This window comes from Eleginops maclovinus, chromosome 12, assembly GCF_036324505.1.
Source record: "Eleginops maclovinus isolate JMC-PN-2008 ecotype Puerto Natales chromosome 12, JC_Emac_rtc_rv5, whole genome shotgun sequence".
Lineage (NCBI taxonomy): Eukaryota > Metazoa > Chordata > Actinopteri > Perciformes > Eleginopidae > Eleginops > Eleginops maclovinus.
In genome coordinates, this window is record NC_086360.1 from 435,396 (window position 1) to 458,034 (window position 22,639).

General features: G+C 44.4%; 3 protein-coding genes across 5 annotated transcripts in view; 1 reads left to right on the forward strand and 2 right to left on the reverse strand.

The window, feature by feature from the left end:
• The window catches only part of abca2 (ATP-binding cassette, sub-family A (ABC1), member 2), a 168,201-nt gene that overhangs the window by 139,939 nt on the left and 5,623 nt on the right, over positions 1-22,639 (reverse strand). The gene's annotated exons all lie outside the window — the stretch shown is intronic.
• On the forward strand, positions 15,467-20,092 carry LOC134873225 (uncharacterized). The gene is made up of 9 exons (XM_063896694.1): positions 15,467-16,168; positions 16,469-16,546; positions 17,001-17,106; positions 17,405-18,141; positions 18,275-18,458; positions 18,729-18,986; positions 19,087-19,258; positions 19,590-19,738; positions 19,855-20,092. Exons 1-9 carry the CDS (start codon positions 15,788-15,790, stop codon positions 20,040-20,042), a joined length of 2,253 nt encoding a protein of 750 aa, XP_063752764.1. The 5' UTR covers positions 15,467-15,787; the 3' UTR covers positions 20,043-20,092.
• Positions 19,854-22,636, reverse strand: LOC134873226 (P2X purinoceptor 7-like). Its single transcript, XM_063896695.1, has 3 exons — positions 21,523-22,636; positions 20,818-21,033; positions 19,854-20,642 (listed from the first exon to the last, which is right to left on the reverse strand). Exons 1-3 carry the CDS (start codon positions 21,768-21,770, stop codon positions 20,483-20,485), a joined length of 624 nt encoding a protein of 207 aa, XP_063752765.1. The 5' UTR covers positions 21,771-22,636; the 3' UTR covers positions 19,854-20,482.

Sequence of the window (22,639 nt, forward strand, 5' to 3'; positions counted from 1 at the left end):
GTACTACAATGTACTACTATTCCCTCTTTCATGTGCCTAATTGTGTCCCTAATACTGCTTATTGTATCACTAATGTCTCTCCCTGGAATGCTATGTCCTTGAGATTCCCCAACTACTGTTTTTATCACCCTCTTAATCCTATTGGCTAACACCCATGTCAACATTTTATAATCCGTGTTTAACATACTAAGTGGCCTATAATTTTCTAATCTCTTCCTATCACCTTTCTTGTACAATAAGCTAATCACTCCCGTTGATATTCCAGCCGGCAATTTGTCCCTCTCTTCTAGCTCTGTGAATAGTTTGAGGAGCATTGGTGCCAGCCCCTCCCTAAACTCTATAAAAAACTCAGAAGTGTGCCCATCTAACCCTGGACTTTTATTCCTACCTAGCCCCGCTATTGCTATCTCTATCTCCCCTAAACCTATCTCCCCCTCACACAGTCTTCTACCTTCATCACTCAATCTATTCTCCATGCTTTCTATCACCTGTTCTAAGCTCTCTCTATCAAACTCATCTACCTCAAATAATTCCTTATAAAACTCCTCAACTCTCTCTGCTATCCCTACAAAATCTGTAATAACCTCACCATCCTTTCCTAATATCTCCTCAATATAGTTCTTTCCCTGTTTCCTCTTCTCTAACCCAAAGAAAAACGCTGTACTTTTCTCCCCCTCAATTGCATATCCAGCCCTATTCCTCACTATAGCTCATCTACATTTTCTCTGCTCTATCTCTCCTAACTCCTCTTTCAAACGGCTGTACTCTTCTACATCTCTACCTATTTCTATATCTACCCGTTGTGCCTCTAGAATTAACTCTTCCCTAACACTCTTCTCTCTCTCTCTTTCTATGTTGTTCCTGTTTCTGCTATATCTCATGCTCACCCTCTTCACATCATTTCTGAATCCCTCCCAACACATCCCCACATCTCTCCATTCACGCTTCCCCATTTTTCCATACATTCTCTCACTTTACCCTTGTATCCATCCTCATTGAACAAGCAGGCATTTAAGCACCACACCCCTCCTCCCTTTCCATGGACAACTGTTCCCAGGCAGAAGTCCATGATGTTATGATCACTCATGGCAGTGCTCCTATATCCAATTGTGCCGATTTTTCCCCCTATGCTACTCCACACTAAATCTATTCTACTCTGCTTCAAAATCCCTCCCACCATTTGATTCCTTAAAAAAACCGGGCTCTACTATTTCTCTCCCTCCACACATCCTTCATCCCGTTTGCCTCCATTATTGCTTTTAAAACACCACGTGATGAATCATTCCTAAACCTCATATTCATTGACACATCCATCCTTCCACACCATACGTTAAAATCACCGACAATCATACAGTTCCCCCCACATTTTCCATCCAATCCCTCAAAAAACTCCCTCCTCCCCCTTTCCTCATTCGGTGGATATACATTCAGTAATCTAAACGTCTCTCCCATACACTCGAACAGTATCCCAATCATTCTCCCATCACCATCATCCTCAACCTTCCTTGCATTTATTACCGCCCCAGTTTTAATTAATATTGCCACCCCTCTAGCTTTCATACTCCCATTATTAACAAACATTTCTCCCACCCATTCTTTCCTTACATTCTCCATACAACTTTCATCCCAATGTGTCTCTTGCAGGCATATTATGTCTGAGCCACACAGTATCAGGGCCGCATCTCTGCGGTGCCTTGTCCTTAGGCAGTGCCCATTAAAGGAGGACAGTGTCACCATTATGAGGGAGGCAGTGAGTATTATACAATACATATACATATACATATACTCACCTTTGCGGATATTTCCCTGTAAATCCCCTTGATTTACTCCTTCTCTTCAATTCCTTCTTTTTTACTATAAGTCTCTTCGACTTTCTTTGTTCCAAAGAAACATCCAGTCCCTCTTTTAATCCTCTTCTTCTTTTCTGCGCAGCCAGACACACACACTGTCTCTTTCTCCTTTCATACCACCACCTCCATCCCTTCTCCGTCCGCCACGCCGCCCCCTTCCTTTACTTCCTCTTCCATCTCTGACACGTCCGTGGATTCCACCTCAGCAGCCTCAAGTTCCCCCTCCTCCTCGTCGCTGCCATCTTCTTCATCCTCGTCGTCCGTGGTTGGATCCGCCGCATCCGCCTCCATTCTGCCTCGAGCCATCAGCAGTGAACAGTGCCGGCGCTAAGGGGGGGCATTCGAGGGCCGTGCCCCCCCTAGCGGTCATTGATGCCCCTCCTACCAGCTGTGAAGCATATTCTCGATCTGTCACAATCGACTATAATTGACGCTGAGTTCGAAGTTGCTAAAGAGTTTTTAATGTCACAAAAGCAAACAAGCAAGCAAGCCCCCCACGTCTCTCCCCGCGTCCACCACTACCTCCACCGTCAGTTCCCTTGAAAACCTCTCTACTTCTTCATTCCTTATTAGTGGAGTAGTTTTTTCCGGTACATCTGTTGTTATCTCAACTTTTTGTCCATTTACATTTGTATTTACGGCCTTATTTCACAGAATCACTATTTCTTATTAGTTGCTGCGTCACCATCTCCGTCACCCTCACCTCACCCGTGCGCTGAACACCAACAACCCCTTTCCCTTCTCCCTCCTTTTTTTTTCACCCCCTCCTGCTTTTCTGTATAGTCCGTTTGTTTTGCCGTTTTCGTTGTCCTTTCCTGTGTCATTCACTGTGTTTCCGTCCCTCTCCACACGGCTCGTCTCCTTTGGTATATCCGTGTTCATTTTCCTTATGTCCATTCCAGTGCCGGCGCTAAGGGGGGGCATTCGAGGGCCGTGCCCCCCCTAGCGGTCATTGATGCCCCTCCTACCAGCTGTGAAGCATATTGTCGATCTGTCACAATCGACTATAATTGACGCTGAGTTCGAAGTTGCTAAAGAGTTTTTAATGTCACAAAAGCAAGCAAGCAAGCCCCCCCGGCCAATGACCCAATGCCCCTCCAGTAGATCTGCTCTGGCGCCGACTGTGGTCCAGTCCGTGGGTCGATAACCAAGGGTCCATCCAAAAAACACGTAAAAACACACACAGGGAAACGGTGGGGGAGACTAACACGAAAACAATATGGAATTCACAGCACAAGGGCTCGAAATGTTTGTAGGGTGCGTGTTGCCGTCAGATCTGCGATGCCACTCTGGTAACAAAAGTCGGCGTTACTCATTACACCACCGACCGGCTCAAACAATGTCCTGCTTGAACCATAAACATCTTGTCAGCTCTTGTCAGCTGTTTACAAATCACCATTTAACATGGATGAAATAAACCCCACCCATGTTGGTGATATTCACAATATGACACAGGAGCCTCAAAAACGAATGGAAAAGCCATGTGTTACGGACAATAGACAAGCATGGCCATCTGAAAGGATATTGCTTTGTTTTTTTGCCTAAAAAGTGCATATAGTGACCATTACAAAGCACATATCAAACGCTTTCAAAAGGTAATATTCCACTGCCTTACCGCTAATGGCCTGAGCTACTGTTCAGACGTTGAAAAAGTAAGTTGAATATTTGACATTGACAAATCGCTTGTAGCTGTTCCCAACAACTGGGAAAAACAGTAACAATGACATTGAAATTGATCAGACATAATGTCAAAGAAGGGCAAGACCTTGCCTAAAGTAAATATAGACCAACTCGGCCATAGAGCCAACACCACGTGTGCCGCATGGCAAACTGGTTCCCCATCCACAATTACTGACCCATCCCCACCTCAGTCCCCATCCCCACCTCAGTCCCCATCCCCACCTCAGTCCCCATCCCCACCTCAGTCCAGCCCTACATTTCCACAAGTACAAGAAATACAAGCAGACACTCTGGAAACTGGTAATTATGGACTTATTTTGTCGATTGTTGATGAAACTGGTGGCTGGTCCCTTTGATGAGCAGGGGATCAGCCATCTGCGAATGGACAGAGCCCAACAGCTCATCAAGGAAACGGGTTGGTTTCTAATTTGTTTTCAGTTGTTATTGTCATGCAAGTGCTATTTATTTCAGCCAATAACATGGCTATCAGTAATCAGCAGATGATTTGTCTGAGCTATGTCGGGTGTGTGGCGAACATGACACCCATGATGAATGGGTCAGGCAAGTTTGGAGCACTTGAAGTTGAGTAATGTTTTTATTATACAACTGTCCTAAAGCATATCTTTAATATATATATATTTTTTTGCCCTTTTCTTCCAGATGTAGTGCACACTTTGTAAAAGCTGGTATCACAGCCTTTGTGTGGGGGAACCACCTGTAGACAAAGATTACTACTGTCCTGCATGTATTTGACGGTCAAACAATAAATAAAGTCCCTTGCCGAACCATGCCTCTATTTGAATGTATCCAGTGATGAACTTGTAGCCAATTATGACAGTTTTTCTCAATTGGGAACAGCTACAAGCAAACAGTCAATAATAAATATTCAGCTTGTTGCTTCAACGTCTGAACAGTAGCTCAGGCCATTAGCGGTAAGGCAGTGGATTAATACCTATTGAAAGCATGACTGGGTTCGTATCTCACAGCGGCTATTTTCATAGCGTTTGATATGTGCTTTGTAATGGTCACTATATGCACTTTTTAGGCAAAAAAACAAAGCAATATCCTTTCAGATGGCCATGCTTGTGTTTGTCCGTAACACTTGGCTTTTGCGTTTGTTTTTGAGGCTTGCGTTGGCCTGTGTGATATTGTGAATATCACCAGTTAACATGGTGGGGTTTATTTCATCCATGTTAAACGGTGATTTGTAAACAGCTGACAAGAGCTGACCAGATGTATATGGTTCAATGGTAGTTTTATTTCTAACATTAATTTATTTGCCTCGGGTTTACTGTGGAGTGGGTAAGACTGTTTATTGGTAGGCCAGCCGAAAAACCATTGACTTGCGCTAGCTTAGTACCAGCGAACTCTGCAACTAGAAGGAGTGGATGAAACGTGTTGAAAAAGGTCTCCACTGATAAATAGCACAATGGTTAACTTGGAAAGGAGGTGCTATGTCCAAAATTCTGAACTACTCCTTTGAGGCATAACAAGTTTATAATAAACACATTTGTATTTATTTTTACATATTTCATATAATCATACGTATTGGGATTCATGTGGATTAATACGTGTGGTCCGGACAGTGAGAGTGACAAACATACGTTTCACTTTCCTCTTTTATTTCAATTCCATCTGTTGTGTCTCGTCAAAAATGTTAATCTTGTCAGGTTTCTTATTGTTCTCATCATGCCCCAGGTCTATGGTTGGTTTATGTTTTGTTAAGTCATTTGTGTCGTGTCTTCCACTTCCTGTTTTATTTTGGTACTCACCTTCTTGTGTTTCGTTCCAGGACCCTCAATTTCCCTCGGGATAAATAAAGCTTCTTGAATCTTGAATCTTGACTCCCTGCCATTGCCCTCTCAGCGTCAGCCCCGCCCCTGATTGTTTCCACCTGTTACCTCATGTTTAAATAGTCCTGTCTCCCCTTGTCTTGTGCCAGTTCGTCTTGTCCTGTCTGTGGATCATTAACCAGCATACCAGCATTTTGTTTATTTATCCTCCATATGAGCGTCTTGAGTTCTTGTTTTTGCATTTTTGGAAATAAAGTGTTTTTTTATACTTTAACTCTGTCTCCTGTGGTCGTGAATTTGAGTCCTACTGCCTTGTGTTTAAAGTTTGTGACACCAGCCTTTGTAATAAAGAAGATATGTCTCTGTTGTCCACGTTCATACAGCATAAAGCAGCACCATCAGAGAGCACGGTGCAGAGTAGATGCGCTTTCAGTAGTCCACTTTATAGAAGCTGTAGTTCCCCACAGCAGACGCACATTAATAACGTCCGCTGGCGCATCATCAATAAGTGGGATAGTGTAAGTGCAGTCGGATTTTCAAAGTACTGCAGTCTCTTTTCCTAAGTCCTCTTGAATTCTCCTATCCACTATTCCTTAACCGTGTGACATTTCACACAGAGGTCGACGAAGATAGGAATAGACGATAGGAGCTGATTTTTTAAAAATTCAACCTTACCCGGGCTGAAAAAGAGGGATAGCGGATATGCTAAAATGCATGATCTGTTTGGTATTCTGAACAAAACACGTCAAAGACATGTTTTTTTTATAATAAATATTTGAGATATTTTAATATAGCATGGTCACAGTGAAGCTTTAGCAGTGACTTTCATCTTATCTGTACTGTACAACATCATTCAGCACTAACTGTGACTATATTCACAGTTGTGGTTTGTTTTTTCGATTTGCTGTTTTTTGCATGGAATGTTGTAAAGTGTTAGCAGGAGTACTGCCAACACACAGCAGGAGTCCAATAGTGCAACACTAGAAAGGTAGACGAGACGAATTCTTCCTTCAGCCTTTAGGGCATATTTATTATACAGCAAACAAAGGAACTGCTCTTCCAGCCTTCATCATATTGGGAGCGGGCCAAGAGAAAAAATCACGCGCAGAACATTCATATATATAGGGGGTGTGACGTCACCAATCATATTCATCTCATATAAAATCAATAGCACCCCCTTATGGTGTGGAGCAGGTAAGTAGTACAGAATACATCTCAGTCAATCATACACACATATGTCAACACTCCCACTTATGAGTGACTTGTATCCTGTACAGCTTTTAACAATCAGAATAAACCCAGAAATAAATCAAAACATTTTACAGTACATACAGTACTTAACATATTTACAGCTCATCAGACGCTTACACCAAACATGGCTCCTGAAAATGTCATCAGTTTAACCTTTGAGACAGGCTTGGTCATAGCATCTGCTATCATCTCATCAGTAGGACAGTAAACAAGTGTCATCTTCTCTTCTTTAATGGTTGACCTTATGAAATGATACTTGCTGTCTACATGTTTGCACCTTTGTCTGCACACAGGATTCTTCACAAGTGCAATGGTGCCCTGGTTATCCTCATGAACAACAGTTTGAACATATTCATAGGAATCCATATCCTTCAGTAATTGCTCTAAATAGATACACTCCTGTATTGTTAGAGCTAAAGCCATATATTCGGCTTCACATGTCGATAACGCTACTGTGGGTTGCTTTTTGCTTCTCCAAGATACCAGTGAGCTGTTTTTGCTCATGCTCACACAGTAGCCAGACGTGCTCCGTCTGTCACTGGTGTCTGCGCCCCAATCTGCGTCACTGTATGCCCAGAGGCCTAAACCATCGCTGCTTTTCCTAAAAGTCAGCTGCTTGTCAGTAGTACCTTTTAGATAACGCAGTACATGTTTCACTGTCACCCAGTTTTCTTCTGTGGGGTTTGCAAAATGTTGTGATAGCTTGCCTACCACAAAACATAGATCAGGTCTCGTACAAGTAGTTAAGTAGATGAGACTACCTACAGCTTCCCTGTATTTCCTTACATCAGTCATCTCAGGTGCATCATCAGTGTAGTCAACCTTTTGTTCACATGGTGTCTCGCGTGTTCTGCACTCCTGCATATCAAAACGGTTGAGAATCTTGTCAACATACCTCTGTTGTGACATTGTTACACAATCATCAGTCTGACTGAAGTCTATGCCTAGAAAATGCTTCAACCTGCCTAGGTCCTTCATCTTAGACCTGGTGGAAAGCATTGCCTTCACTTGCTCTAGACTTCTCATGTTATTCGCTGCGATGATAAGATCATCCACCCAAATGACTATAATCACCTTCCCTGCCTGCTTAGACTCTTTTGAGTATACACAATGATCCGCTGGGTTCTGTGTGAAGTTGTCATTTATCAAGCATTTGTGTAGCATCTCATTCCAGTTACGCCCCGATTGCTTCAGACCATAAATAGACTTCTCTAATTTACACACTAGGTTTCCTCCCACTTTTTCGTAACCTTCAGGTTGATCCATGTAAATGTCTCGGTCTATGGGTGCATGTAGATACGCCGTCTTTACGTCCATTTGGTGTAGTACCAAGTTTTCTTGGGCTGCCTTTTGCATGACTACACGCACACTGGTCATATTGGCCGTGGGGGAGAATGTCTCACCATAATCTATCCCCGCTCTCTGGCCATATCCCTTCGCCACAAATCTGGCCTTGTACTGCTCATGTCCATCACTATCCTCCTTAATAGAGTATACCCACCTACCTCCCACTGTCTTTCTGCCCTCTGGCAATTTGGTCAGGGTAAAGGTCTGGTTTTCCTCGAGTGACTGCATCTCGTCGTCCATTGCCCACTTCCATTTACCTGCCTGTGGTGATGCCATAGCCTGTTTAAAGGTCAGTGGCACACCACACACTGCTCGATAGCAATAGTCAATATTGGTGAGCGTACTATCATCACCACTATCTTCCTGAGTAGCGTAATCACAAAGATAACTCGGGGGCTTACGCTCTCTAGTGGGGTATCTCCCACTGCTTGGGGCCTGTGGCGTCACCCTGTGGTGCTCCTCACCATCATCTCCTGGGGATTGTGGACTGTCAGTCTGTACGTCTGTGCTCGTAGCACTGGGCTGTGATCTGTCTGTCTTCTCACTATTTTCAATGGGGTCAAATCCTAAGTCCTGAGTCTGAGTCTCACTGTCACATGTGGTCTTTGTGATAAATTTGACCAATCTGTGCTTCTGCACTTTTCCCTTGGTGGGGTGGTAAACTAGAAAAGCGGGGCTGCCTTTGTCGTGCCCTACGAAGAGCCCCTTCTTACACCTCGGATCTAGTTTACCCTTGTCTTGTTGGTACGCGTAACACTCTGACCCGAATTTGTGCATCTTAGCTAGATCACATTTCTTCCCTGTCAATGCTGTGTACGGTGTTGTACCAATGTGCTTGTTAAAGCATCGGTTTCTGGTGTAGGCTGCTTCCTGAACAGCATAATGCCATAGGGTCTTAGGTAATTTGCTGTCAATAAGCTTACACCTAGCCATCTCGAAGAGAGTGCGCCCCTCCCTCTCAGCTATCCCGTTCTGGTGTGGGGAGTAAGGACAGGACGTCTCATGTCTTATTCTGTTCTTACTTAGTAGTGACTTAAACTCTCTGCTAGTAAACTCGGTCCCGTTGTCTGACCGGATGCACTTCACACTGCCATAAGGCGCTACGTCAGCCAGAAACTTTTCAGTAGCCTGTATGGCATCACTCTTCGCTTTCAGAAAGTAAGTGAAAACTACTCCTGTGCACACATCTGTAAAAGATTGCATATACCTGTAACCATCAATTGAACCATTTGTCACTGGACCAGCTAGATCAGTGTTTACCAACTCAAGTGGTGTTTGCACCTTGTCAGTTGCATTTCTGTTTCTCGTCTGAGTAAACTTCCCCTCTATGCACACATGACATTCTTTGTCAGGCTTACGCTTTGCACCTTTAATGTGCATGCCTACGGTTACATCCTGCAGTTTCAGTATGTCATCATAGTTACAATGCCCCATAATTTCGTGCCAGGTTTGGATATCATGGCTAACATTGCACACATCATCTTCATCACACTCTGTTTGCAAGTAATACATTCTGTTACACACTTGAATGTTAAACCTTGCGCCGTTAGACGCCACAACAACATTGTTACCTTCCTCGAAGAGTACCTTGGCACCATGTGCAGTGGCACATTTCACGGAGAAGAGTTCTTGTGGGAATGAAGGGATGTACAGGGCGTTCTTAAGAGTCACTGTACATCTGCGTCCTTCGCTGTCGATGACACACCTGCGCGTTCCCTCTGCCTTCCGCCAACCCGAACGTCCGCCTCCCGTCGGCCAGCTCCATGCTGTGGCCCTCTGGTTTGAATGTGCTGTCGAAGGTCTTGAACCGGCTTCTGTCGTTCAGCATGTGGGATGTCGCGCCTGTGTCGACGACCAACCCTTTTCCCTCGATCTGCCGCTGCTGCGCTGGCTTGCAGGTGTCCTCGGTCTCTGCCCGTAATGTGACCACTCGCTGCACGACCGCCGCCGCTGCCATCTTCAGCCCGAGCGCACCTAGAGCTTTGTGCACGCTCTTTCTTCCTGCAGGCTTTGTCGCTGTGGCTTGTGCTTTTGCAGGAACCGCACCAAACTTTCCTCGTGCATTCATCTTTTCGATGTCCCTTTTCTCCGCACCGCCAACACGCCATGTCTGTCGAAGATCCGCCGCTCCTTTTCTTCAGTGCTGCGCGGGCTTTCAGCACCCTTTCTCCCGCCATCTCGGCTACTGGCTCTGCATCCTCCGACGCCTCGAAGTTTCGCAGCTTAGCCTTGAACTCCACCAGTTTCATCTCCGCTGAACCATGGGTTACCATCAGCGTAAACGGCTTGTAATTTTCTGGAAGTCCCCTCATAATCATTGCCATCATCAGTCCCTCACTCGGTGCCTCGCCAGCACCTCTGAGCGCTGTAAAGATCTGCTCTGCCCGGATAATGTACTCAGTTACAGTCTCTGTATCCGCTTTCTTCAGCGAGGTCAATGTAATGTAGGGGAGAGTGGGGGCAGTTGCAACGTGTGGCAGTTGCAACATTGCTGATTTCTCCAATCAGGAATGAGCTAGAGTCATGACACGCCTACTGCACATGCTCAGTAGACCCCTCCTTCTTACTGGACATTAACAGCCACATGTCATCATTCCTTCAGGGAGAACTGAATTTCAAGGTATAAAAGTAACTTTTTTTGTGATCAGATTTTTTGTCATATTGTCTAAACTTTTTAAGTATACATATTTGTAGTTATGTTAGTTTGAATGTGCAGTTTCTTAGCTCTAAACAGACTTAAGTACCATGTGTTAAAGCTAATGTGTTAGGCTAGCATAGCTTGTTTTAAGATGGCTGCCAGGTGGGGGACAGTTGCAACGTTTTGTTGCAACTGTCCCCACATGGTGTTGCAACTGTCCCCACATGGTGTTGCAACTAGGGTTGGGACACGATTTTCGAATAGTCGAATATTCGTGACACGTTCGAATAAAGAATACTCATTTCGAATGCAGCATTGATTGTTTTTTTTTTTTTTTTAATTTTTTTTTATTGTATTGCCGCATTGACTAGTAGGCCTATTGCGTTTCACTGGGAAAGAATGTCGCATTGTTTACATAGAAATATACGTCCGAACCTAATTACGTTTCATGTGGTAAAAAAAAGAATGAAGAGGTTTCCTAGTCCCTAAACGATATTTAAGCTGACATATGCAAATTCTGCCAGAAGATGCCGCTACAGTAGGAGTAGAGTACAGTAGGCGAAACAATAACAGTAAACAAAAAATAACAGAAGAAGAATTTGAAACGTGCGATTGCTCAGGCTACAACAATGCAGCGAGCTAGTAAAAGTTCTGTATGGTCCTCCTTTACTTTGATCAGCGAAAATGAAGTTCAATGCAATCTCTGCCAGGTAAAGCTGGCATACCATAAATCAACCACTACCATGCACAACCACCTGAAAGCGAGACACCCCGTAGAAGTGACTTCGGGACAGCAGCAGTCAGTTGCCGCGTTCATGGTGAGGTCTACTAAGATGAATGCTAGGCGTGCTGAACAGCTAACGGCGCTTCTCGCGAAGATGGTAGCAAAAGATATGCTGCCTATAAGCTTTGTGGAAGGAGAGGGGTTTCGAGAGTTGATGAACTTTGTTGAGCCTGAATACAAAGTTCCATGTCGGAAAACAATCACTAGCAGACTCGAAAAACTTCACATTGAAAATGCAAGCATCCTACGCAATGATTTAGAGAATGCCGATAAAGTGTCCCTAACCACAGATTCGTGGACGGCACTGACCACTGAATCATATGTCACAGTCACCTGTCATTACATGCTTGAATGGGAGATGCGGAGCGCTGTTCTGCAGACCAAAGCCATGCCTGAGCGGCATACGGCTGATAATCTGGCAAATGTCCTGTCTAATGCGAGGGATCACTGGGGTCTCACTGGAAAAGTCACTGCCTGTGTACACGACAATGCCAGTAACATTGTTCTCGGCAATTCCCAGGCTGGGCTGGGATGGGACTCGCAGCCTTGTTTTGCGCACACCCTTCAACTCGCTACAAATGACGGGTTCAAATTGCAAAACATAAACCACGTCGTTAAAGCTGCCAATCGCCTTGTATCTCACTTTCACCATAGCACGGTGGCAACAGAAGCACTGAAGCAAAAGCAACAGCTCCAAAACGTCCCTGGCCACAAGTTAGTGCAAAGCTGCCGTACCCGATGGAATTCAATATATGACATGTTCGAACGCTTGCTAGAGCAGAGATGGGCTGTATGCGCTGTCTTGTCGGACAGGACTGTCACTAAGCTACCAGACGCGCACACACTGGAACTGGCCGATGATAGCTGGACTGTGATGGAGGAACTGATGCCAGTGCTGCACTCCCTGAAATGCGCCACTACCGCCTTGTGCGGAGAGTCAAATGTCTCTCTATCCATGATTTACCCGGTGGTTGCAAATCTTCTGTCTAAGCATCTCAAGGAAGTCCCAGAGGAGTCCAACAAAGTCACAAATTTCAAAAAAAATGTGGCGGCCTCATTGAAAGCGCGGCTTGCACCTGCGGATACCAGCAGCGCACGAAAAGTCGCCTACATTGCCTCATTTTTAGATCCCAGGCACAAACACCTGAGGTTCACAACTGATGAGGTGCGTGACACAGTTCAGGCCGAGGTGAGAACCCTCCTGTCCATGGCCGGTGACCAAGAGACCGAAGAGGCAGCGGAATGTGATGAAGGGCCCTCCGAGCCAAAACATCCCCGAAAGGATTGCTTATCTGCAGCGGCAATCGCGGTCCTATTTGGAGAGGAGTACAGTGCAGAGGGGGCAACATACACCACTGAACTGACTCAGTACTGCCAGGATGTGTGCCCACCGCTCCACACTGACCCACTGACATGGTGGAAAGCAAATCAAAAAAGATACCCCCGCCTGGCAAAGTTGGCGAGCGCCTATTTGTGTGTGCCTGCAACGTCCGTGCCGTCGGAGCGCGTGTTCTCCGCTGCCGGCTTAATAGTTAATAGGCTGCGCACACGTCTCCACCCCGAACACGTTGACATGTTGATTTTTCTGAATAAAAATATGCAATAGGTTTTCGCTATTTTATTACTATTCTATTACTATTCTATTACTTTGCTATTTCTGTTAAATCCATTCGATCTCGTTGCTGAAACTGTTTCACCCGGTTCCGCCAAACAGGCAGTTAAATGAAAAACAGCGCAGCGGTTGCAATTATAAAACTGTTTGTTTGTTTGTTGTCATGCTGTAGCTGAGATAAATGCTCAGGGAATATGCCCATTTTACCGTTCTGTAATGTTTTTGTTGATTCAGTAAACTGTTTGGTTAAGTCTACTCTTTCTGTCGTGTGTGGTGGTTGAAGGAGGGGGATGTCGCACGTGAGCGCGCGCGTGTGTGTTTTTTTTGTTTTTTTTTGGGGGGGGGGGGGGGGGCTCGATTTTCGAATAAAATTCGAATGTTGTCTAGCGAATTTCGAATAGTGTTTTGGACTGAAAGTCACATCCCTAGTTGCAACTGTCCCTCATGACAACAATAATGCAAATTAGATCAAAGACATATATAGGGCAATTCATCGGTTATATAAATAACATATTACAATAGCCAGGTATCTCCTCTTTGTGTTTCAGACACATTTCTTTTTTAAAAGTCAAACTAGGTTGCAGTGTATCCTACATTTTTGTTTTGTTTTTTTCAGTATGCCACGAGACAGAAAGAGGACAACAGATAGGGGTGTCCCTTTACCTATTATGTCCTTAGCAGCTGCTACAGTGACAAATGAACGCAGGACAGTGAGGTCTGTTGCAAAACAGTATTCCATTTGCCACACAACCCTCTACCGCTTTATGAAAAAAAGAGAAAGGCTAGGTCCAGGAGAAGAGATGAGGACAGGGTACTGGACTCCCAGGAGGGTGTTCTCAGCTGAACAGGAGGATAGTTTGGCAGATTATCTTAGAAGAGCAGCTGACCTTTTCTATGGTCTCAGCACTAAAGAGGTAAGCATGAGGAAGATATTAAAGCAGAGTGTAGGCCTAAAGGGAGGGTTGGTAGGGAGAATTATATAAGAATATGAGGCCGTGAAATAATAAGATAAGATAAATTCATAAAACAAATTTAACCTTCTACCTCTATTTTCATTTAACATCCATTTTGCAGGTTCGTCGATTGGCCTTCCAACTGGCTTTCTTCTATAAGTGCTCCTACCCTGATACCTGGAATGAGTGCTCCATGGCTGGCCGGGAGTGGTTTTTCGGGTTCATGAAACGACACCCCTGTCTGTCTATACGGTGCCCTCAAGCTACTAGTCTGTCTCGGAACACAAGTTTTAATCGCCATAATGTGTCCATGTTCTATGATAATCTTGCCATGGTAATTGACAGATATAATTTTGAAGGAACAGACATATGGAATATGGACGAGACTGGGGTCACAACGGTCCAAGAACCAGAAAATGTTGTTGCCGGGCGCGGCGTCAGACAGGTGGGGGCAGTAACCTCCGGAGAAAGAGGAACGCTCGTGACCGTTGCATGTGCGGGCAATGCATTAGGGAACATGATTCCACCCATGTTCATCTTCCCGCGGGTCCATTTTAAGGACCATTTCATCCGGGATGGCCCGCCTGGATGCATTGGTGCCGCAAACAAGTCGGGATGGATGTTGGAAGAGCATTTTCTTCAGTTTTTGCAACATTTTCAACACCACACGAGGGCCTCACTGTATTCAAAGGTCCTCTTGATTCTCGACAACCATTCCTCCCATCTTTCTGTTGCCGGGATTAACTTTTGCAGAGAAAATGGAATTGTCATGCTGTCTTTCCCACCCCATTGTTCCCACAAACTACAGCTACTCGACCGCACTGTCTATGGCCCCCTAAAACGCCATGTAAACTCCTTCTGCGACTCCTGGATGAGAAGCCACCCAGGCCTTACGATGTCAATTTATGACATTCCGGGGATTGTTAGGTTGGCCCTCCCATTGGCTGGAACACCCGTCAATGACCAAAATGGCTTCAGATGCACTGGAATTTGGCCTTATCACCGTGACATATTTAACGAAAGTGACTTTGCGCCGTCTTTGGTGACAGACCGGCCGCCACCATTAGTTCTCCCGGAGCAGGCTGGGTCATCCTGCTCCGTTCTTCCAGTTTTTCCACCAGTTCTTCCGGAGCAGGATGTCCCAGCCTGCTGCGTTCCTCCAGTTCTTCCACCATTTCTTCCGGAGCAGGCTGGGACATCCTGCTCCGTTCTTGCAGTTCTTCCACCAGTTCTTCCGGAGCAGGATGTCCCAGCCTGCTCCGTTCTTCCAGTTTTTCCACCAGTTCTTCCGGAGCAGGCTGGGACATCCTGCTCCGTTCTTCTAGTTCTTCCTGCAGTTCCTCCATTGCCATTTTCACCTGAGAATGTTAGACCCCACCCCAGAGCAGGACCACGGAAGGGAACAAAACCAAATGGTCGAAAAAAACGCAAATCAGTCGTCTTAACAGACACTCCCGAAAAGGAGGCTTTGGAGAAGGAGAAGGCAGGAGTGAAGAAAAAGCCAACAAAAGTCAAAAGAAAACTGACAAACACAGTTGAAACAAAACAAAATGCCAAGGTAGTCTTAAAGACCTCATGACACCTAGAGACTACCTTTTTTTATTTAGTCTAAAATAACTTTTATTTTCGATTTGAAATACATAATTGTGATAAATATGCCCGGTTCTCTGTTATTTTCGAAATTTGTACGCAAGCCACTGAAATCCACAGGCCAGTGTCTTGACAACGTTCCAACATAAAGATGACGTATGCTCCGGAACGCTTTTAGACCTGATTGCACCTGCTGCCACCCTTGACCTTGATCATTTCTAGTCACAGTAAGTCGTACTCGCAGTTTTAGCATCTTTAAAGTTTTGTTCTTAATATTTTTGTTGAGAACATGCCTGAGCGGTGTGTTGCAGCGTATTGTTCAAACACCAGGGAGAACGGTTTTACCCTTCATCGGTTTCCGAAAGACCCTGCTTTGTGTGAACTCTGGACGCAACAAGTTTGTAGGACAAGAGCTGGTCCGAAAGGAACAGTATGGAAGCCAAGCTCGTCGTCTGTACTTTGCTCAGCGCATTTTGAAGAGGAGTGCTACGACTCGATCCCCGCTCTGAAGGAGCAGCTTGGTATTGATGTTCGTCTGAAGAAGGTTTTGCTGCCCAATTCGGTTCCGCGTATATTTCATCGAGGGACAAGCTCGAGGTTAGCCCCGGGGGCGAACGGCGACGTCAAGAGCCGGAGGTCTCATGCTCTGGAGAAAAGGCAGAGATTGGAGGTACGTACCTTCTTATTTTGGACTATATTTTAATAATGGAAGGGAAATGAAATGCAAAGGAATGAGTGTTTGGCACTGTGTAAACAGCTTGCGGTGGTTCTTCATAGTTGAAGTTGGCGCTAGCTCTGAACACTTCAGCTCAGCTGGCTACTAGTGCTAAGTGCTTTAGCTATTCAGCTAAGTTCACCTCAGAGTGTTAGCAAAAAGTCAAGTCTCAAGTGTTTGTTTTAGGTTTGCGGTAGCGTTTTTTTCCCCCTCCAACTCACGCTAAATCTTGTGATTTATTTATTTATGTTTCAGGTACTACAGGAATGCCAGTCTGAGTATGTTGCTGAAGAGGAAAGCGATGACTTTCCTGACGGGGACCCATCTACTGATGTAAGTTTTCGGAAAGCGTTCAGGTCAACTAAGTTACTGACTAAAGATTTTATTTGACTAACTACACACAGCATTACAGTATATCAAGTGCCAGTGCCCCCTCTCTCAGACCTTCACCCTCACCATCTCCAGAGGTGTTAAAAGTAAAAGTACTTTTGTGGTGTAATTACAACAGTAGCACATATAACATAACCGTTACACCATTTACTCCATTGTACCTAACTAGATAGATGGACTGTCATTACTGAAAAACACTAAAAACCTAACAAGGACCCACCACAAACTCAATTCAACCAGTGCAGAATCAGCTGATTGTAAGACAAATACACTGGTCTACTTTTTACTAGGTTACCTGTGTTGGAAGGAAACTCTATTTTTTAGTTTTTTTTTTAACTTTTACACACACACACATATGTATACACACATTTATTTATTTACTTACTTATTTATTCAGGTGAATTCAACAGAAGATCAGCACAGTGACTTTTCCGTTCAAGTGTGTCTGAGGCCACCAACAAGGACGGTGGCTATGCAGTTCAAAGGAAGGGGACGGACTAAAGGTATTTTATCATTTATGTACGTATTTTAGCCAAACAGATGTCCGGGGAAACGGGTCTTTTCAGCATTGCATCTTGTGTAGATAGATACATCACTAATGACAATCCTTTTCTATGTCAAACATCTATTTTCACATCTACACAAGAATGTTGGAAAAACTATCTGTCTTAGGAAAAGACTATTTTACAATCTACAAATTTACTAGTGCGAGCAAGCTTCACAAAAAGTTGTGTGTATTGAATGAAGATTTCCTTCAAGCTGACACTGATTTCTATATACTAAACATTGTTTTTTCCCCAGGTGTGCAGGCTACTACATCAATGGTCACTGTTGGGACTCAGACTGAGGATGACTGCTTTTGCTTTCACAACACCGACAACTCAACCTCTTGTGGCTCTGACTCAGATGACAACATGTCGACAGATGATCCCGACTACAAGCTGCCGTCCTCTGATGATTCAGCTGAAGAGAGTCCTGAACACAATACTCCACCAGTGCCGCCACCTGAGGCGCCAGCAGGTAGCGTTTTTCTTGTGTTCTGGGAATGCCTGGTGACGCTGTTGTCAACATGGTGCAGCTGTGGACTTTGTGGGAGCAGGTCACTGTCCTGGCAGTGTAAAGAAGTAGGAACACAGTTGCAGGTCACCATCCAGTGCGGGGGATGTGGGAACCAAGGACTATGGAACAGTCAACCTTTCTTCGGCAGAACAGCAGCTGGGAATGTGTTGTTGTCCGCTGCCATTCTCTTCAGTGGGGCCACTGTCACCAAGGTGCTGCGTGTCCTATCCAGATTGGGCGTTGCTGTGATGTCGGAAAGATCGTTCTTCAGACATCAGGACCAGGTGCTTTTCAAAGCTGTGAAGCGAGTTTGGGGCGAGCAGCAGTTTGCCATGCTCTGTCTGCTACAGGCAGAAGGGGAACCCATCGTGTGTGGTGGTGACGGGCGTGCCGACACCCCAGGGCATTGCGCTAAGTACGGCACCTACTCAACAATGGAGCTCCGGAAAACAGCTGTTATTGACGTACAACTTGTACAGGTACATTTCAGATGTATTATGCCTCTATGTGAGTCCTGCCCAGTATAGAAAACACACTCTTCTGTCGTAGTAAGGACAATTTTATACTAGTCAATGTTATGCTCATCAAAATCTCCTGCTTTTTATGTTTTAGAGCAATGAGGTTGGAGGGTCCTACCACATGGAGAAAGTGGGACTGCAGCGATCCCTTGAGAAAGTCCAGGGCTTTGTGGATGTCGGAACTCTCGTGACAGACAGACACATAGGCATCAACATGATGATTAGAGAGGACCATCCAGACATCACGCACCAGTTTGACATATGGCATGTAGCCAAGAGTAAGTGCAACATGTTTAAACCTGTTTAATGTAATTTTTAAGAGAGACTTGAAGCACTACCTTGACATTCCTTTTTGAAAGATATGATTTTTTGGGTTTGGACAAATTTTATGTGTGAAATCCTTGTGTGTGTGGAGGACAGGGCCTATTTCAGGCTATTACAGGCTGTTCATGTATCTAAAAAGGGTTTTAGTTATGCCCTTGGAGTCAAGACCTTCAAGCAGTACATTAGATTTCTATTTATTTATTCATCTACACATGTTTACTCAGGTGTCAAGAAGAAGCTGCAGAGCCTTGGACAAACTAGAGGTTGCCAGGACCTCAAACCCTGGGTGGGAAGTATTATAAACCATCTGTACTGGTCCGTGGTCTCGACGCCTCCTGGCAGTGGACAACTTGTGGTGGACAAATGGACATCAGTCATCGATCACATCCACAACAGGCACACCGGGTTCGAGGGACTGTTCTCTTCTTGTGCGCACGGAGTCCTGGAAGGCAGGGAACAGCGTAAACCGTGGCTGAGTTGTCGTTAGTATACTCCTAATGTTTATTTTACAGAGATTGTGATCACAGTATCATGTTGCATCATGTTGCATAATTTACATGTATTTTGTACAATGTTCTTCAGATACGAAGGTGTCTATTGAAGTGGAGAAGATCATCCGGAACAAGAGGCTGTGTGCAGATATACAACGCCTGTCCCCGTCACACCAGACATCCTACCTCGAAGCATTCCATAGCGTGATTACCCACTTTGCGCCAAAGATGTGCCACTTTTCATACAAAGGGATGGAGAGCAGGTAATCAAAGAAATATTCCGTGAAACATTCTTTTAGGACATTATTACATTCTATTACATTACACTTGCCAGACGCTTTTATCCAGAGCGACTTACAATCGAGGACAAAATCACAGCTTGCAACATTTGCAGTGCACAGGAAATGTACATGTCCTGAAGTGGTTTTGTAGGCAAGGGTCAGGGCCTTGTGCCTGGTTTGGGCAGCCACTGTTAGGCAGTGCAACCTGATAAATAGAGGGGTAACATGGGCTCTTTTGGGTTGACTTGTTTATGTTTCGCTGTTAAGAATGGTCATCTTGTTCCTGATTATTCTGTTTGTGTTCTGTTCTTAGAGGGATCCTGGCTGCTTTGCATTTCAACGAGAATGCCAACAGGGAGCAGCGGAGCAGACACGATGGCGAGATGATGTTCAACCTGCGGTATCCAAAGTATAAGAAGGGCGGCTACATTGTGAGGAAAGTCTTACAGGAGCCATCTTTTGGTAAGCATAATAGAAAGTTGATTGCAGATATGATTTGTATTTTGAGATGTACATAGTCGTGTGTCATATCTATGGTTGGATTAATTTGAACCTTGTCCCATATTCCTCTGCAACAGGCTATGCTGAAGAGCTGATGCGGATGGTGGAGGCCATGTGTCGAGGTGAGGACTACAACGGTGATGACTTTGACATCCCAGACCCGTCCCCTGTTACAGAGCCACTCAATGCATCATTCGAAAAGCCGGATAAGAGGGCAGCAGTCAATGCACATATGACCCGCTTTAGCATTACAAATAACACCTAAATGTACACATGAGAACCGGACTGAATGGAATAAACACAAACTTAATTTCATCTTTGCCGTGAGTGCTTTGATTTACTGTGTTGGGAACCTCCTGCTCCATCCTCACCTTGGTGTTCTGAAAAGTGTCATTACAGGGTGTGTAGTATGTCTGTGTTGCTACAGTTTTCCCCCTTATCCATGTGGGCTTGTATTGCATTGTCCCTGAAGTACAGCACATCTTAGACACCGTATGATCAAAAATATCAGCTACCCTTCCATGGTGAAGGTGTAAATTGATTTGCTAGGCCTATTTGTTGTAAGCTGTTGTAAGTTGTAAAAATGAAGACACATTCATGTGAAGCCAGAGGTATCATGTATTGACATTCATTTTCATGTATTTACAAACTCATGTATTTAAACTAAAAAAACAAAATTAACAAGTTAACAGCATACATGTATCATCACGGGCTGTTGGTGTCCTGGAACCCCCTGTAATCAATGGAGGGAAAAGTTCTCCGGATACACCACACCACACAGGAAGGTATGGGGACCCTGACATGTCTTCCCAGGTACTCGTAGCACCATCGCACAAACTGTCTGTATCCAGTGTACCTCTTCCACCTAAAAGTTGAAAGAAAATCAGAAGAAAAACACAGGTGTTTTAGATGTAGGCCTAGGCCTACTGTAACCTACATGACAGTTCGTTTTACGCATACATTTACGTCATTGGTGATATCAAATCATACAATTCCTACTAGTCCATACAAATGATTTTACAATAGGATTGTATACTCACTCGTTTCCCTCTACATCCCTGTATTCTTGCCGATAGTGGAAATGTGCGGTGCGCAGAACATGCAGATTCAGACAAACTGGCTCAAAGCCAGAATGTTCTGTGATGCAGCGGGTGTCTGCTCCCTCCTCCTCTCTCCTCTCGCACACTCTTGACTGTTCGCGGCAGCACACCGACTCCACTACCAGTGGCATTGGCTCACATCTCCCACAAGAACACCTAAAATATAACAGATAAAGGCAAGGGGCTTGAAACAATCTTACAATTGTCACAGAACTTTACAAAGTGTCAATGTCATGGGTTGATTCGCGTGAAAAGCCGACGTAGAACTAGCCTAATCGCGGAAGGATGGCCACTGGTCAGGAGCTAGGTTATAGCATAGGCTACTACTGGGTTATAGCATAGGCTACTGTATGAGTATGACGCAGGGCAAACTAATATAGTAGACCTAATTGGTATTTTCATCGCTCTCAAAAAAAATAACATAACTAAATAAAGATTAAGACTATGACAAGCACCGGGAAACAACAATGGCCCTTTGCGATCTGTAGGCTAGTAATGGTGACTATTTGGCTAATTCTGGGAGGTGAGGAGGCAGACTGCACACACACATGCTCGCTGGTGCAAACGCTGGTTGTGGTGGATATTACAAAGTACAATATCTTACGGAGTGTTCATTGTCAGAAAAGTGAACAAGAAGGAAGTTACCATTCCACGTGCTGTAGTCTGCCAAAATCCATAGGCATCCGACCGTCTGCCACAGCAGCACCACCAACAGCGCCTTCTGCCTCGCCATCCGAACTTTCCGTAGAACCCTGTGGCTCCAACTCATCCAAGTATGGCTCGTATCTATAGGGCATAACGCCCCTCACATTGTCCTCCAGCATTGGGTCGGACTCTGCCACTTCGAAAAATGTGTCAGGATCCGAGGATGAATCGGAGTTGTCAGAATCCATGTTGTTGACAGGTGTCAGGATAGTCGTGAGTGACAGGTGGGATAGTGTCTTGACCAAGGAGCCGTTCCGGAGTGTACGTCATAGGTCATGTGACTGACTAATAGGAAGGTCGGTAGCAGATCGCAAAAATCGCACTTTTAAAAGGCCGTACAAACTCAATTTCTCTATCATAATGATTAAAACCAACTTCAAGTGACTATTTTGTATGTGTACTTTCAATGTGTGTATGTATATTACTTTATTTTCCACGTGTCATGAGGTCTTTAAAGAAAACGTTGAAAAAGAAACATATAGAGAAGGATAGTGACTCTGAGACAGAGAAAGATTTCTGTATAGTTTGCTTAGAGAGCTACTCCAGACCGAGAGAGGTGTGGCTGCAATGTTGGCAGTGCAAGGCATGGGCTCATGAAGCTTGCACTGATGGTGGTTCCATTTACATTTGCCACAATTGTGAGTCAGATGAGGAATTAAATTGAATACTATCTTTACTTAAAATAATCAGTTTGTTGGTGTTATAAAATCATTACTGCTTGTATTACTGCTTGTATATTGTTGTATACTTTTAAATATTTTTTCCTTTTGAATATTGTTAGTAGGCTAAGTCAATGAACTCTGTTTTTGTGTTATGAAATCATTACTGCTTGTATATTGTTGTAAACTCTGTTTTTGCCAACAGTTTGATGGTGTTATGAAATCATTACTGCTTGTATATTGTTGTAAATTTGAATATTTTTAAGTCAATGAACTCTGTTTTTAACTTTAATAATTAGTTCAATGAACTCTGTTCTCAAATAAACTAAAAAAGATTTGAAGAATAATGCCTAAGTATGAGTTTTATTACATCTAATTGACTGTTGCAACTGCCCCTC